Source organism: Bactrocera tryoni, chromosome 4, assembly GCF_016617805.1.
Source record: "Bactrocera tryoni isolate S06 chromosome 4, CSIRO_BtryS06_freeze2, whole genome shotgun sequence".
NCBI classification, from domain to species: domain Eukaryota; kingdom Metazoa; phylum Arthropoda; class Insecta; order Diptera; family Tephritidae; genus Bactrocera; species Bactrocera tryoni.
In genome coordinates, this window is record NC_052502.1 from 36,454,404 (window position 1) to 36,473,522 (window position 19,119).

The window sequence follows — 19,119 nt, forward strand, 5'->3', positions numbered from 1 at the left end:
GTTGACCGGTAAATAGTTTACCATGACTTTGAAAAGCGCTACTGCTTTATAATTGCTCATATAAATTGTACGTACTAAAAAGATAGACTATACAGTACGTTACCGAAAAATACATATCATCTGACAGATACATCACAGACGAGGGATTTAAATGCGAAAGTTATGCTAAGGTTTAACTTTGAAACAAAACGTTTTATTAAAATGCTTTACTTTTTTATATTCATCACACATATCACCTAAAATGCAAAATAACGTAACATCACTTTTCATAAGTTTTCAGACGAAAGACAAACGATATAATAGAAAACACTGACATGGAAATTAAATTTGAGTTTTGGTTATAAAATGGTTATATATTGGTTATAACTGATAGCGGAAGCTTAAAATTTTATGCATACATACATACATATATGTATGTACATATGTAATAAGATGTAGTGAATAGAGTAATAAAAAACTCGAGTTCGATTTTTTGCTGATATGCTGTTTTGCATTTTGCATTTATCCTTAAAATACTAATTTTCAATTTTTATACGAAAAAATTAACAAACTTCAGTTTGTTTAGGAAACTTTATCCAACTACTACACTAAAAATGTTCTCAATATTTGGTCAGTATACTGTAAGCTTGTCCAGTTTTAAAGACTACTACAAAGCAGGCGCCGATATTGTACTTGTGTGAGTATAAACAGACGGAAGAAATTTCAAAACGAGTTGCGGTAAAATTATTAGCGGATGCTTGCTGTAAGTGTTATTAGCGGTGCATTCCGGCAATAATTTGCATTATCGTGATATTTACAGCCGCGTATTAGAAATTGTGAACTGAAAATCATAACATAAAGTCATTTTAATTTGGCTTTATAAAATTAAAAAATTATAAAAGCAATACAAATACTTTCGTATAGGCTTCTCCAACATATTCGCCACCTAAAGCAGACCTAACAACTCAAAGAAGAGGAGAAATCCTGTCCAATTGCTCTGAGCAAATTGTGCAAATTAAAGAATTCTTTAAGTGTTTATATCCACTTGTGAATTTCGAAAAAATTATTTGCTTTTGCTTACATGGTACATATCGTCACCTGAAATGCAAAATAATGTAACAACATTTTCAAAAATTTACAGTGGCATGAATGAAACACGAAATAAAATGGGACATGAGTGAAACAAAATTTTAATATTGGTTAAAACCGGTTTATATCTGACCGCAGAACCTGAAAATGTTGATCATATGTAATATTATGTATGTAATTTGAAGTAGTGAAGCGTAATCAATAATACACTCAATTTCGAATTTTTTGATGTTACGTTATTTTGCATTTCAGGTGACGATATATCGAATGTATATATTTTTGAAAATATGCTCAGAAAATTTCGAGTTTATCCGACAAATAGTTTCGGGGATTTGAGTGTATTTGTAAGATTTGAGAAATTTTACTCCAAAGCTGATGGAACACAAGAAAAAAATGGTTGCACCAAACCCTTTAAGATACAAGAAATTGTTTGCGATCGGCCAACTTGTACGCTAGCTATACAAGTATACTAAAGCGAGCCGATCTGAACAATTTCAAGGGAAATCACACCATTGCCTTAGACCATAACCCATGCCAAATTTCGGGAAGTATGACGGGGTGCTAAGAACACACGAAGACGATCTCGTGGCACTGCTAAACAATTAGTCGACCTAAGGAACGTATGCAATGCGTGCTTAAATGGTCTACGCCAATGGTTCTCTTCTGTGAGTCTGGAACTGGTTGAGCACAAAACAAAAGTTTTACTCATAAGCACCAGGAAGGTGAAAAAACGAATAGAACACACGAAAGGAGAGTTTGAGAATACTTCACAGCCGCAGCTGAGGAACCTGGCAGTAATATTGGACTTCAACTTAAATTTAAGAAACATCTAGCATATACTTCCGCTAAAACAAACAAAATTTATGCAGCACCAATATGGATATAAGCAATGGATATGAAAGCGTATGCTAAAGAAATAATTGAAGTACATAGGCTTTCTGCAAGACAAATAATAAGTGCTTTCCGGAATATATCAACCGACTTTGCTGAAGGTTTAGACAGTATGCCACCCATTGGCATTTAGGGAGATGAACTCAAGCGATTATATCAGCTATCGGCAAAGACAGAGGAGAGGAACAGGAGCATCAAAATACCACAGTAGAGGTGGCAATTCCCAACCAAAGGGCGCTGCACTAACATACTTATTCCGGACATCCCCTCGTGGATCGCCAGACGACATGCGGACCTGGATTTCCATATGACTCAAATACTTAGTGGACATGGGTGCTTTAGAAGCTACAGATTCCACAATGACATTAGACCGAACTGTCCGACGTGTACAGAGTATGTAGAAGACTCTAAATATGTGTTATTTTATTGCCCTCGATTTTCAAATACAAGGGAAAAACTAAAAACTCCACTCGGTGGTAGTTTTACGGTCGATAACTTAACGACACTCATGTACCAGTCCACTGAGAAATGTAAAGCGGATTAAAATTCCGCACTCCTACTTTCGATGCTTGCCTCTACTTTTGTAAAATTTACTCGTCTCGTCTCGCTAATAATTTATGTACATACATATATGATTTATAGGGTCTTCAACGTTTAATTCTGGCTGTTACAAACATCGTGGCAAGCTTCATCTATAAATTTCTTAACAATTTAACTTAAAATAACATTTTATGATTTTTAAAAAATCAAGGGCGACAACATTTATCTCTCCAATTTGATATAAAGCATTAGTGAGCGCAAAGTTATTCAAATTGTTCCAGATGTGGCAAAGTGGACTCGAATAACGGTTAAATGCTGACAGCCAAGAAATCGGGAAGAAAGTTTGCTATTGTTTTCTTTCGGAATAGTGGAGATAACTTTAAGATCACTGATGCTGTAAACCTTTTATCTACTCAGGTCATCTAAGAAATGTAGTATAAGTATATAGTACACACTTCTCAAGGATGTTCGAAAAGTTCTGCAGCCTATTTAGCAGTCATAGAATCTATCGTTAGCTTAGAAAATGCATTTGACATTAAATTTCAAGGAGTTATCAGATTAAATGGTAATGAGATCATATATATATATGTATAAACACATCCAAGATTCTTCTTCTTAATATTCGCATGTACGAATGTATGTGCAAGTGCAATTTTCTTGTAGCGCTGCCAATTTGTAAAAGTCACGTTGGCAGGCGGCACAAGCAACAACAAGGCGCGTTTTTCTCTCTAAAGACGCCCAAACTCTCCACACGCCAGTTTTTCGCGGCTGCGTCTGGCATGCAATGCAAAAACCGCAACAACTGCCACTTGTTTCATGACAGCACGATGGCAGATAAATATGTACACACTGCGCGTTACACGTGTACTTCGGTGCATAATATAAGTATGGATGGGTATGTGTTGCAACGCTAACAAATCGACTGCATTCAGAGATTTCGCCGGCTGTTGTTGCTGCTGTTGCAGTTGTCTGATGATGTTGCAGCCACTTGACTTAATCACAAGTGCAATAAAATAATAATCAGCGGCAAGTAACTGCAAATGCCGCAGCAACAACTACAACAACAACTACAGCAACAATCACTACATCACTCAGCGTGTATATATGGAAAGTGTGAGCGTGCGTCAGAGTGTGTGCAACACTTCAGCAAATCAGATTTCTCATGCTGCACCAAGCGTAGAACGCTGTCAGTAGTCGTTATTGTTGGCGTTGTTGTTGTTGCCGGCATTGCACTCTCAAGTACCCGCCGCTGCCAGCAACTTGATGGCGAAAATCAACAGCCGCAGCAATGTGCAACATGTCGCCGGTGGCAGCAGCAGCAGCAGCGGTGGCGATTAATCGAAATTTGTGTGGCATGTGTGTCGTCGTCGCACAGTGGGCGCAGCGGCAAGGGAGCCAAATGTGTTTATCTACACCGTAGCTGGTGCTGGTGTTCGCCTTGCTGCAGTTCGCACGATGATCTGCTCTTCACGGTAAACCAACAAATTATGCCAGACATCGTGCAAATATTAATGCGTTGCAACTTTTATGACCGTGAATTTGAAATTGAAAAATAACAAAAAAAAAAAAAATACATGAATTTGTTTTGCTGCTTTTTTCGGTCAACTGTGAAATATGCGAGCCTGCTCCACGCACTTGTGCAGCTTGTGGAGCTTGTAAATGTGACAGTAATGGTTAGTATGGCGGATCTATTAATAAATTCGCGATGTGGCACAGATAAGCGTGCAAAGTTGGACGCAGCAGATAGATCTTAATGGGGCTAAAGTGCTTATTAAATTGCGAATGGCGAAAGAAGTGCGTAGGAAATGTGTGTGGGATGCGAAAATATGCTTTTAAATGGAAGCAACATAAATGTCATACACAGTTAATCGGAGATTAAAAACCAGCAACCACCAGTTGAGAGAAATATAAGCTCCAACATGCTTGCAAAGAATGCATTAAAAAATAATTGAACTAACTTTTGAATTAATTTTTTTTCTATTTTGTAAACTCTAATACCGGCTTAAAAATTAAAAATAAATTTATAAAAGAAAGCTTAATTTTAGCCTAACATCATTCCTGAAATGTTTAAGCAAAAAGTTGGCAACCCTAATCTCAAATAACAGTAGTATTCTAGTAATTCAATTAGTTACACCCTCTCATATTATAATCGTTAATTGAAAAAAAAAAACTGTAAAGACGTTTATGAGAAAATTTCAAAACAAGTTGAGAATTAAGTATCTCGCACAACTTATGGTCAACATAGTCGGTCTACCGGTCTATCGATGCGGCGCCATTCGCAGCACCGCGGACTGACGTTTAGTACGACTTGACGCTTTTTACATCGAGATCTTAAATTGAAAGTGTCCGAAATACTGCTTTTGAAAGATCTGAAGCCGCGTCCCAAGCGACATCGCTCCGCTCTATGGGCTCTTGAAAAGTTCCAAGAAGATCCGATGTTTTCGAGCCAAATTTTGTTCAGCGATGAGATTCTGGCTCAATGGGTATGTAAACAAGTAAAATTGTTGCATTTAGGATGAAGAGAAACCTGAAGAGATTCAAGAGCCGCCTTTTCATCTAGAAAAAACAACGGTTTCATTGGTCCATATTATTTCAAATGCGATGCCGGTGAGAACGTAACCGTCAATGGAGACCGTTATTGCGCCATGATAACCGTTATTTGATGTCTGAAGTTGAAGCTCATGATCTCGGCGATATTTGGTTTCATCAAGACAGCGCCACTTCCCACACATCGTATAAATCAATGGATTTATTGAGAGAACACTTCGGTAAGCAGTTAATTTCACGTTCTGGGCTGGTCAAGATCATGTGAACCTCGAAAGGATCCCCTTTATTATGGATATATTACGGAGAAAAGTAAGACTATATAGTCCTTATGATACAAAAAGTATGTTTATAATATCGATATCTGTTGGGGTTTGTGGATACCATGGTAGAAAGAATATTGAAATTTAATAACTTAAATGTATAATTATAACAAAATAAAAAAATGGTAAAAACATCTAAAACACACTAGCTATTTCAAATGCTAAAAATGAAAAGGTTCAAAGCATATGAAAATATATTGTTAATTAAAGAACGAAAATAAACAGCAGACATAAATAAATTCAAATAGTAAATCAAAGCTGTAAAACGTCAGCAAGATGACCTCATTTTGATTGCCATGAAAATATTTACAACAAATTCAGCGTATTTTGAACGAAAAATGTTTTAAATTTTTTACATAAGCAATGATATAAATGCTTATACACATACATATGTATGTGTTTATTTTTATAAAGTATCCGAATTTTATTCGGAAAAGTCATGGTATATAAATATTGAAATTATGCTTAAGCACAGTTATTGATGATTAATTTGAATATATGTACATATGTATGTATATTTATAAAAACGTGTGTAATATTTAAATTCGAATGAAAAAAGCTAGCCTAATATGTATATAGAGGGTATGTTTAAATTTAATTACAATTATGATCACACTTACAAAAAAATGTATTTCTACATCAGGCTGAAATTAGCTTGAAAATTGAAAAGAGGGTGATGCGGTAGGAGAAAATCTTTTTTATATTTAATTTTGGGTATATAAATCAAGTGTGATAATTGTTTTCTTTGTGCCGATTTATGGTAAATTAAAAAAAAACTGAAACGAATTCTAACTAATCATCATTTTTAAGAATATTCCACAATTTTTTATGAAGATTTACTAAAAAAAATTTTATTATTTAACTTATCCAACTCTTGGTTATTAAACTCAATAAACAGATCAATTGAAAAGTCCCAGGCCTGACACATGGACAACGCTACTAGAACTAAATCTATATGATTTTTAGTTAACACTAACCTTCAAAATGTCTATAATATACATATATACTTAACAGCTGTCGGAGTATTATTTTGTGAATTGATTATATCATTTTGAGTGAAGCAACTTTTTTTTACTGTGAAACAATGGATAAAAAGGAATTTCGCGTTTTGAGAAAATATTGGTTTTTGAAAGAAAAAAAAAATACAGTTGAAGCAAGAACTTGGCTTGGTGACGAGTTTCCGGACACTGCTCCAGGGAAATCAACCATCAAAAATTTGTATGCTAAATTTAAACATGGCGAAATGAGCACTGAAGACGGTGATAAACCCGAGTATTACCGTCGATATGTGACAATGAATGAAACATGGCACTATCATTTCACTCCACACACGACTTACACGTTCCAAAGCGTCGAAAACTCCAATAGTCGGCTTGCAAAGTTATGCCGTCTGCATTTGGGGATATGCATGGAATAATTTGTATTGACTAACTTGAAAAAGGAAAAACAATCGACTACTATTACATAGTGTTATTGGACTGTATGAAGGACGAAATCGCCGAAAAACGGTTGCATTTTAAGAAAAAGAATGTGATGTTTCACCAAGACAATGCAACATCATCAGTAAAAACGATGACAAAAATCTCGTATTCTCCAGATCTGGCCCCAACGACGATTTTCAGTTCTCAGACCCCAAAAGAATGGTCGCTGGGAAAAAGTTTTCATCGAATGAGCAGGTGGTCACCGAAACTGAAGCCTATTTTGAAGCAAATGTTAAATCGTACTACAAAATTGATATGGAAAAGTAAGAGGTCCGCTTTAACCAGTGAATCACCCTTGACTGGAACTATGTTGAATAAAAAAAAAAGGAATTTTGAAAAAAAAATTGCTTCCTATGATCGGCCAGGAACTTTTCAATTGACCTGTTACAACTATATGTATATTACTGCCAGATGTTTCTAGTTTTTACCCTACGAAATTTCAAAACAAATGTGTGTGGAAAGTTAATAAAAAAAAAGAAAATTAAAAATTACAAAAAAAAGTTATTGTTTTTCCTATATAAATTGAATTCTTCAGGCAGATTTTCCACAGCAGCCACTAAATTGTTTTCGGACATCAGCGCCACTAAAATAAATCGCGTCGCTAGAAGAGCTAAAAGAATCTACTATGCTATGCTATTGTTACTAAATCATTTATTTATTTTTATTATTTTTACTCCAACACGCATTCCGCAGGCGGCTAAAAGTGCTAGTAAATAAAATGAAGCAAAACCAAAGAAATATATGTAAATAGGTTTAGCAATACAAGGCGGTGGGTATTAAAAAATAAATAAAACTAATTGATGGCAAAAAAATATATGTATATACACCTATAAATTAAAAAAAAAAATTATAAAAATAAAAAAAAAAAAATTATAAAAATAGAAAAAAAAAATTAAAAAATATAGAAATATATTAAAAAAAAAAATATTAAAAAAAAAAAATAAAAAATTATTCAGTGAGATCTTTTAAATTCGATGAAAATCATGAAAAAATTAATTTAAATCAAGCGCGCATGGCTTCTTTGAAGAAAATTTATTTTCTTTTTGCTACTTTCTATTCCTTCATTTATTTATTTTTTAATAAAACATTGCTAGCCCGAAGATTCCTGCTGTGCTAATTGCAATTTAATGCGACATCGACAATTGCTGGCGCTGGCATACCAACTGACTCACACCGCCCCTTTTCAACCACTCACCAAAAGTGGTGAGCTACACACTGAAATAGCGACTGCATTGTTGGTCACTTTATAAATAATGTGGATGCCTGTTTATATAATTTATATATATTAAGTACAAAACACTTTTGGATTTGATTTTGGGCACTCTGTGGGTGCCTTTTGTCAGCAAATTATATGAAATTTATGAAATTATTGTTGACTTTTGCCTACCTTGGGTCTGGTTTTCCTTCAGCTTCACACTCAATGATGAATGGTTTATCACTTTCCTTATTTTGTACTGCGACTTTGAAAAGCAGTTCATCTGTTGGGGGTTGTTTTATAATACGAGGCGGTGAATTTACTGGAAAAGAAAATAAAATAATTATTATTATAGTAATTATAGAAAACTATTGAGTAGACATGTAAAATACAAAAAAAAAAAACAAATTTAAAAAATATAATATTAAATAATATTAATAAACAAAATAAAAATGAAATTAAATAAAAAATTAGAAATTAAAAAAATTAAAAAAAAATTAAAAATTAAAAGAAATATATACATACATATATAATTAAAAAGAAAAAAAAAAAAAAAAAAATTAAAAAAAAAAAAAAAAAAAAAAAAAAAAAAAAAATTTAAAAAAAAATTAAAAAAAAAAATTAAAAAATTTAAAAAATACAAATTAAAAAAAATTAAAAAAAAATTAAAAATAAATGTAAAAACTTTAAAAAGAAAAATAAAAAATAAAAAAACCAATTGTTTTAATATTTTAAGGGTATATTAATACATATTTTAAATTTAAAAATTTTTTATTTAAATAAAAATTTTGTGGAAAAAATTTTAGGTTGCATACGATCTACTAGAAGATAGTTTACAATAACCTATGGTCGAAAAACATTTAATTTACCTAAAATTTTGGTCGGTTTTGGCCTGTTGGGTTAATGTGTGAAGAACTCTATACAGAACATACAGAAAAAATTTATAGTGATAGGATATGTGTCTCTGAATCAAGCAAATGTTCTTTTAAGAAAACCCCGTTTAGGGATGATGGAACAGAATGAACTGGGCGGATATTCGCTTTAGAAGCCTCTAACTCAAAAACTATTTGAGCCATCGACCAATAATTTTGGTATGTTATGTTTAAAGGTATAACCTATCGAAATATGAAAAAAAATCGTTTTTTTATTCCACACTAAGTAGATGCGCCCCTTGAGAATTAAATTAATGAAATTTTCTTTAATATCAAATCAAACTTTTCCAACTTGTTTATGAAAAAATCCAACTTTTTGTGCTTGTTCATAAAAAAAATTCAACTTTGCCAAATTGTATATAAAATACAACATTCCCCACCTATTAAAAAAACTTAATGAGCCTAAATTCCTTTTTATGAACTTCTAAAATTGAAAAATATTCAGGAAACTTTCGGCAGAAGCTATAAAAATTATGGATTCATAATTTATACAAGCAAAAATGCGATTAAAAATTCCACACCTTTAACCCCAGCAATATTTTGGCAGCAGCACCGAGGAGTGAATGTGAAAGTGTGGCACTAAATATAAAAGTTTGAATAAACACATTAGTCAGCGAACTTAAATCATGAATGAGCCATTACAAAATTTATAGCGAAAATGCATGAATGCACTTTATGAGTTCGGTATAAAACAACGAAAACAGGCGACATGATGGCAACAATGCCACCCCATAGGAGCGAATAAGGTAGAGAACAAAAAAATATATATACAGTACGCATAAAAAATATATAAAGAATTTCGAAATAGAAAGTACGTGCATGTGCACTATCTACTATAATAGGTTGCCCTGTAGGAACATATTTCACTAAATATAGTATCTGAGATACTATTTTTAAATTTTGTACTTCATAAAACATATACCGAAATGATCAAAGGAAATATTGAAAGCATTGCAAGAAGGAAATTTGACTAAAAATTCTAAAATTACGATAAATGTGTGGGAGTGTGGACCTTGTGATCTCCAATTACACGCTACTACTTATTGTCACCTAAAATGCAAAATAACGTATCATCACAAAAATCGAAATTGAGTATCCTATTTATTACGATTCACTACTTCAAATTACATACATAATATTACATATGTCCAACATTTTCAGGTTCTGCGCTCATATATGAACCAGTTTTAACCAATATTAAACATTTTTATCACTCTTGTTCCATTTTATTTCGTGTTTCATTCACGCCACTGTAAATTTTCGAAAATGTTGTTACGTTATTTTGCATTTTAGATGACGATATACTTTAGAGTTCCTAACATATTATTGCTCCGAGCTCATTGTATGTACGAAGGTTTGAATCCCATAGAAAAGATAATGATTACACCTCGTTGGTACCACTGTTGATATGGAAAATATACTACGATTAAACTTTCGACTTATGAAGATCATGAAAATGTCTGCGAATAATGGAGCGACATTCACCATTTATTTGGCGACTTTAAAGTTATCTTCCACACCATCCAAAGTAGTTCACTTTATATAGCTAAGAATGAATTTGAATCCACTTGCAGAAAAGTTTTTCCTACAAGCCAAACACACATGACATCCCTTCACGACTCACGCACAACAGGTGTCTAAAAATACCGGCGCATGTTTACATTTTTATCCGCCTTTTTTCATGAAGGCGTGAATGCGCTAATTCACCTGATATACATACATACATATATACAATGCACACTCTGTGTATTCTAAATAGAACTTGAACGTTCAGTACGTACAGCGCATTCAGACAAACAGACAGATAGACAGACAGACCCTCAGTTGGAAATGCGGCCAGTGTTCACCACATTCATGCCGACATAACACTCGCGAACGTAAACATCTATTTTAAAACTTTGGCATGAAAAAGTGTGGTATTAAATGAATTTGAACTGCATGTCCACGCAATTACTTAAGGAAAGTAGGCCAACTAAAAGAGTCAGGTGGCAGAGTTCAATACTTTGAAGTAAAAAATGGAAGTTGAACGTGTTGAGATCGCCTAAATATAAAAATGTAGGTATTTCAGTTGGTGCATATCACGAACGTGTCGGTATCAGCGGCACACAGTTGACATTTTGCTAAAGCAGGGAAATAAAGATTTTTCGACAAAATGTTTTAGAGTAACTCTACATATATCTGACGTGAGATGTGTTGACTTGGACTGGTCCATTAAAACTGCGCGAAAAAACCAAATCCATCCAAATTTTGGAGTTGGATTGGTACAATTTTATGTGTCGTTTGATCTCTATAGGTCAGTTAGTGTGTATTTGGCAGCTGCTTGTTTACGATGTCAAACTTTTTTGGCGATTTTTATGTGTATATTGGGTCAATGGACTCATAGCGCGTTCTTCGATGCGGATTTTTTCAGTTTCGAAAAGAGAAAAAAGTCACAGAGAGCCACTAAAAAGTCAATCACAATCATGCTAGAATGTAACGGATTCGGGTCTTTTAGCTTCATACTCAAAACATTAACTAAAATAAATTGAGTCGATCCATAACATACATAGAGATCTCCTGTGTTCAAGCACTATTTCCCTAACTTTTTCAATGTTATCGTCATTAACAGAGGTGAATGGACGACTTGCATGAGAAGGTAAGTTAAATACTTGTGTTATGTAAAAATAAGCCCCTTCCGGGCTTAAGGCCCCTAACTTTCGGTGGCAGCAAGTTGAAGGTGTCTAAAGTGGTCAGATTCCTTAGCTCCACACTAGACTCAACCTTACCGTGGAGTAGACATGTGGATTTAACACTGTCCAAAGCCACCAAGGCACTCATGATATCCAGACGCTACCCGCAGATCCTTGGGCTGCAAGCCAGGTATCATAAGGTGGCTGTATAACATGATTGTAAGGTCTATTGTCCCTTATGCAGCAGTTGTTTGGGCATCCAAGGCAATGCAGTCTTCGGTAGGCCTTCAACTATCAAAGCTGCAAAGACTCGCCTGCGTCTGCGCTCAGAGGCCATGCGCCCTTGCCCAACCGCAGCACTTGAAGTCATGCTGTTGCTCACACCGCTGCATCTAATGATCACACAGGCAGTTAAAAATAATATGCTGCTCATGGCAATAGGGGGTTTTAGCAAAGGGAAGATAGTGTCGTCTCAACAAATAAGGACCTTGGGAGAAGACACACCACTGGCCCTTGTTCCAAGGGATTGAGTTACGCTTTTAGTGGAGGAGTGTATGAAAAGCTGAACCGCCTATCAGTGTGCAACTGGGTATACCTAATATGGGTGCCGGACATAAAGAGGTAGCCGACAATAAGCTGGAACTATCCTGCTCTGCAGCAGCGTTCACGATGCTGAGGCCAGAAACATGCATTGCAGTGGGGTCCCACACTATAAAAGAGCTGCTCCGCACGGAGAAGATTGTGGAGAGAGAAAAGCATTGGCAGCAGACAGCAGTAATGCGCCATGCCAAGCTACTTCTGGGTGGGTGCAAAACTTGCAAGGTTTAAGGAAATTATAAAGCTCACCCGAGACAAATTCCGCCTCTTTGTCGCGCTCTATACAGAGCACTGCAACCTCAGGAAGCACTTGTCCAACATAAGCATAGTCTCTTTCGCAAACTTCCGGTTCTGCGACATGGAACAGGAAACTCCAGAACACCTGATCCTGATGGCTCCGAAATTTGCCTACTTTCCAATCTATCTATCTATCGCCAAAATATTTCTGGAACTATTTTAGGGCAATGACTCCGTTGGAAACAAAAAAAATTTTAAGCAAACTCGTTGTTTAATTTTTTTCTTTAGTAAAAAAAAAAATCGCCGAAACACACACTAATTGACGCATGGGGATTAAACTTCGCACAAACATAAAAAAAGGTCGTTCCAATCTGGGAAAATTTGTTTATCGATTTAATTTTTTCATGTTTGACCTTGAGTGTACCAAAGAAAATGCTGTAATTGCAGGGAGAGAGAGGATTTCAATACTGGATAATTTTGCCTTTTTGGAACTCAGAAATTTCAAGAATTCTCATCAGATTATATTCAATGTAAGTATGTTTCATCTTTAATTAATTATTACTATTTCTCACACCATTACGTATACACAAGGATATCGCAACGAATCTACATTTGTGGCCTCGCTAAGCAACCACTTCTAAGCTCACTGTCAAATTTAAGCTCAACAAGCCGCAAACTTATCTATAATCAGATAACTCGCCACATTCATAGGCATTTAATCCAATATGAAAACAGAGGTCCTTTGACATCCTCATCTGTAAATTGGAATCATTATTTTGTGTTGTAAATAATCTGCCGACTGTCATGCCAAACATAGAGCGAAGATAGCGAAGGAGGTTTATAAACAAATAATGCATGTGTCTAGTACACGATCCAATTCAAAATAACATTGAAAACCAGCAACAACAGCAAAAACAATAGCATGTAATATGTGTGGAACACAGTTTGAAGCACAATAGATTAATTTAACACACACTTTGCATAGACGAATTGACTAAAGAGGCGGGCCACATAGAAAGATGAGTGCTTTTGAAGTGGAGAAACGACGGCAGACACTCACATCGTATGATATACATATGTACATATGTATAAGCTCTCGTTTTAATGTTTAAGCACAGGTCTATCGAAACGGCGTCATGCCACAAATTACAAGAAAATCTTGGACAATTGTTTGCCTTCACGGGGAGTGAAGCATAGGTAACTAACTATGCATATACGAATGTATGTACTATATACTCGTATAAGTATGCATATAATACCAGCGGATTGAATGAAGCATAAAATAGGCGGGCTGCTGCATGTTTGCTTCTGACGTACCGTCTCCAGACTGATAGCGGCCCCACTGCGGACAGCTCCGCCGAAATGAAGTGAGACTAGTGACGCTGCGCCAAGCAAATGGGTGATGGGCGATATGTAAAATGATGTTCCCGTCACAGCTTTAATGATTGAATGCAATGAATATGAATGTGGTTTACACGACGATCAAAAACGTTCGGAGCCGTGAGCAGAGTTGCTTGTAAACATACAGTTGAAGTGAAGGTACACCAAATGATGTGGGTAATAAATAATATTTGTTAAACATTTTGAATTTTTTACAACACATGCTGCAGTAGGTGAGAAAAGTTGTTTGTGTGAATTATGACTAACTTTCACTGATAGAAAAAAAAAAGAAAGTAGAAGTTGAACAAAAATGAAGTGTTTAATACAAAGTGAAGTAAAAGATTTAGAGGTTAGAAAGAAGAGATGCATTGAAATGAAATATTGCGCATTAAAAGTCAAAGAAATGTTCAACAATGGCAAAGAAATTTTTGAATTGTGCAGCCGAGTTGAAAACATTTGTAAAACTATAATAGAAAAGATTTGGAGTTAATGAGAAAGCACAAGTAAGGTAATAGCCGAAGGTATGAATGCTGGTTTTATAAGCGAAGTTGTTAGTGTAAGCATTACAGAATTTAAGATCTCGGCATATAGTAGGTATATTCGTGTTAAAAAGACACTCCTCTACCAATTTTCTTCCTTCAAGTATACTCTTCCGAGCTGGCAAGGAAAGGTACCCAAGTTCCGCTAACAGTAGCATGAGATATCTGGTCTTCGCGGGAGCTTAGCTACAGTTACTATCGGTTCATGCGCTGTCGCAAGATCTTCCTGGCTCAAGATCAATCTTAGAAGATCCTAGTGAGTTCTCTGCCTTTAGTAAGGGTAGTCTCTCCCTATTGTTGTGGATAAAAAATCCGGGTTCGTTCCGGTTACGTAGACCCGACTGTCGCGAAACTCGGACGAGAGCGCTACAGAAGCTGTACGGGAGAAGATGAAGTGAAAAAATCTCAACGTTCCCTTCTTGATTATTCCGCTTTAGCGAGTTCAAGGCTTAAAGACTTGCGAGCTCATACTCAGATATCCCACCGAACTTTGTTAACTTATCCAAGACAGGAGTTACATTTTTATGGCTACAAAGGACTGCATACAGCAGTAGCAGTACCAGTCTTTGGATCAACCACGCGGCCACGTCTTTAAAGTTTAAGTATATATTTTCGAAACCAGCAAAGCTACATCACCCATATTTGCATAGGAAAAGTTTGCTTAACCTTTCATATGACGGTGTGCAAATAATTGGAATCGGATGACCACCATGCATACTCTGCATATAACGGTTTCGTTATCAAACCAACTGAAATGCGATAAATCTGTACTAAATGCACCAGAGACATTAAATTTTTCGCCCAATATAGTATGAGAGGGCTTTGTGCGAGCCGACGTAAGAATTGAACGATGGTCGTGGCACCGGCCACTTTTAGGTGAAAATCCACATATCTGGAGTGTTTTCACCCATTCGGACGACATGACCTAGCCAGGGTAGCTGATGTCTCTTAATTAGCCGAACTATGTCAAGGTCAACGTATATCTCGTACAGCTCATCGTTCAATCGATTGCCAATGCGCAAAGGACCATAAATCTTTCGCCGAACTTTTCTCTCGAAAACTCATAACTTCGACTCATCAGATGCTGTCATCGTCTATGCCTCTACACCATATAGCGGGAAAAATGAGTGACTTATAGAGTTTGGTTTTACTTCGTCGAGAGAGGATTTTACTTCTCAAATTATTTACGACTTCGAAGTTATGACTGTAAATAGTTCACTACCATACTCATTTGCTTCGCTTCCATATCCAGTCTGGAGAAAGCAGAACTAACGGCGCAGATGTTGAGGCCATGATGTCAATCTCATCGGTGTACGCCAGCAGTTGTACTACATTTTTACAAAGCTCAAGTTATTATTATCTCTAGCAATACATAGATTTGAAGTCACATGATAGGGATTCGCCCTGTATGAAATCTCGTTTGGTATTGAAAGGCTCGGAGAGGTCCATTCCGATGCTGACGGCGCTTTTGCTATTGCTCAACGTTAGTTTACACAACCGTTTTAGTTTTGCGGGAATATCAAATTCAGACATATTGACATAAAGGCAGCCAATATGGTTTACTTACCGTCAAAGAAAATTATATTTAAATCGTCATTAAATGACAGATCTGACATAAACTTAACCGATGAGGCTGGTTAGAGTCTGAGTTTTCTTCATATTTTTTTCATTTCAGGTTAAGGACAGAAAACAACTTTTTAAGAGAAGTTAAATAAATACACGGAGGGCTTGGTTGGATCACCGAGGACCGTTCTTGTATATGTTATTTTGCTTCAATAAAGTAAATATCATCATTATTTCTTATACACATTTTTAAGTCCATAAATCTCATGAATATTTGATCAATTTTACAAATACAAAGCACCGTTACTTAACAAGGCAATCGCAATATTGCAGATAGACAGAGAATTGAAGTTAAATCTTTGAAAATCGACGAAAGGAATATTTTCCTGTTTACGAACGTAACCTTGTAACATACCTAATGCACTTCTTTGGTTCTTTTTTTGAGAAGGGGTTCCGATATATCTTCCGCAAGCCGAAGCCCTAGTCATCCTTTGCATATTTACTACCTATGCTACACAGCAGAGGATGGGGTCATGTGTAGAAGTTCACGCAAGTGAGAAAAGTTCTCTGATTGCCATTCACTTGGGAGCAGCCAGAAAAAATTATTTTACATACGTATGGCACAAGCAGCTCACGACTTCCGGTCTCAGATCAAGTATCCTCTGGATAGCCTAAGAACATCCGTTTGAAGGCGAGCTAAAGTGAGAAGGCGAAACATCCCCCCCCCAGGGTTTTGCGCTGGGTTTGCGACCCGCCACTTAAAAAACGCCCCTAATCTAAGGAAGAAAACGATGAGCTGTATGAGATATAGAACGACATTGATATAGTTCAGCGAATTAAAAGACAGCGGTTAGGTAACAAGTTCGATAACTTGTTGCCATTTTCAGATATTAATGGCACTTCTATAGAATTGGCAAAAAAAAGCACATCCGATTTATACAAGCTTCTCTGGGGAAGAAATTTTCACCAACAAATTCATTCGACATACACATGAGCAACCCGGAACTTCTCACGTGCCTCTATTGATAAGTGTAGGATCTAGCGTTGTCCTGATGGAACACAATTTCTCTCCTATTGCTCTATTGTTCAAAGTACAGGTCCGAATTATGAGTTTGGTCGTAGAGGAGTAGCTTATTTTAGACAATGTACTGCCAATCCCACACAACACCTTCCCCATCCCACCTTCCTGATCGTCAATCCTGGATTGGCCATCGTTTGAGCTGGCTCACCACGACTTAACCACGACCGTTTTCGCTTGCTTGACGTTGCCGTAAATAACCCACTTTTCAGCACCAGTAACTATCCGCTTCAGAAATGGATCAATTTTGTTGAGATTGAGCAGCGATCGCAAATGGAAATTCGATTATATTATTCATTTTACATTATTCACGTTTCCATCCGCCTGGCTTGCTTTTTCGCTTTTACTGAAGAAAACTGTTAAATATGGCGTCACTTCTCTTTGCTGGAGTCAATCTTTGACGGGCGCAATCACAAAACTTTCTGAGAAGTTTGTTTCAATATGAATTCTTATCTTTATGACGCCAAATTCGTTCACACGAGATACAGGCTACTGAAGTCGTCTAATAGAAAAATAATGGATTTCTTTTTACTAGATCTATTACATCCTCAAAAGTTAAAAAAACCAATCGTAAGATTTGGAATTATGTTAGTTACTTTAAGACTATATTTCTTATATGAAGAATAAATTATTAACTCGGCTATAACCGCGTAGGCTGTGTCTACGCCGAAGAATATATTGTTCAAATATTCAGTCACTATACTGCTTCGGAGGTATTAATCCTAATAATCGAGTTCTTACTGTATATATAAGCGTAATTTTACAACCTCACAATTACATTAATATTTACTTACTTTTACTCTCTGCATTTGTGGAGCCTAAAACAGCTACCAGCAGCAGGACGGCCAGCATTTGTGTTAGCCGACCCATCCTGGATGTGTCTGATGTGTGGGTTAGGTATGTGCCTATAGACGTTGCTCCCGCACGCAATACGAGCAGGATGCCGTTGATGTTCCTTGTTTGTAGTTGTGGTTATTATTTATTCGCTCGCCTTCGGGAGCAGAGAGCAGTACGTCTGGAATGTTCAGTCTATGCAAATATGTAGTTACGTGAGAAGCACAGACATTTGTATATTAGTATGTTGCTATATGTACACTACACAAATGTATGTACGGGGATACGTGCACAAATGTACTCGTATTATATGAATCTAATTCAATCCGTCTAAGTGCTACATGCACGAACTAAATGAGTGTCCCTGGGAATAACTGTACACTTATGCAATTTTAATAAATTTGTAAATTAAACCTAAATTGAAATTCAAAACAAAAAAAAAAAACAGATATATTATAAAAGAATTGGGGAGATGCAATTCACTTAAGCACAGAACACTAAAGCACACAGTCGGTAATGTAAGTATGTATGTCGTAAGCTTCGCACGCGAGCTGGAATGAGAAGAACAAAAAGAAAAACATTTTATTAGAATTTAGTTTGTAAGTTATGGCTAAGCTAAGCTTGATTAAAAATAGCTCTCGATTTGAAATTACAGTGACATTTTAATAATTTACGATAAATGCGGTATTAATATTCTCATACAAAGATAATATATATATATAAAGAGAATATATATAATGATCATTATATTGCTTAATAGAAACTTAAACTTAACGGAGTTCGTCACTATAGTAAAATGATAAGCCCGATAAGACTTGTTGATGCTGTAATGTCCTGTTGATGGCTTGAATTACTCGTATTATTTAAATATTTTGTTCAAATAGATGACTAATAGAGCAATTAGTTCGATAGTTATTAATTCGAAAACTTTCAATATCGTTTCAAACATTACACCAGCTCTGGGGGCCTATTCTGTAACTCGATTTTCGGATTTTCAAGCCAATTTTCGAATAAAATATTCGTTAGCTTTCGAGTTGTAGAAAGCAAAAACGAAAATTGTACGTATTTATTCTGGCACAGGGTGGTACAACTTTCGGATAATTATAAAGTAGATCCGAATTTCCAATAGAATACATTTTCGAATACAGAATAGGGCCCCAGAATAGGCCCGTCTAAAGAAAAACATAGCGGCGGGGACCGATGGATTGCCGGCCGAACTATTCAAACACGGCGGCGAAGAACTGATAA

General features: G+C 35.8%; 1 protein-coding gene across 4 annotated transcripts in view; it reads right to left on the minus strand.

Annotated features, from left to right (window-relative positions):
• Positions 1–19,119, minus strand: part of LOC120775552 (neuroglian) — a 156,333-nt gene that overhangs the window by 85,902 nt on the left and 51,312 nt on the right. For all 4 annotated transcript variants that reach the window (XR_005705339.1, XR_005705338.1, XM_040105779.1 and 1 more), the window contains exons 2-3: positions 17,832–18,285; positions 8,235–8,364 (exon numbers count right to left, since the gene is read on the minus strand). Coding sequence is in view for 2 of the 4 variants with exons in the window: in XM_040105779.1 (XP_039961713.1) it covers positions 8,235–8,364; positions 17,832–17,907 (206 nt within the window). In the remaining 2 variants the exon portion in view is untranslated. The remainder of the gene's footprint in view (positions 1–8,234; positions 8,365–17,831; positions 18,286–19,119) is intronic.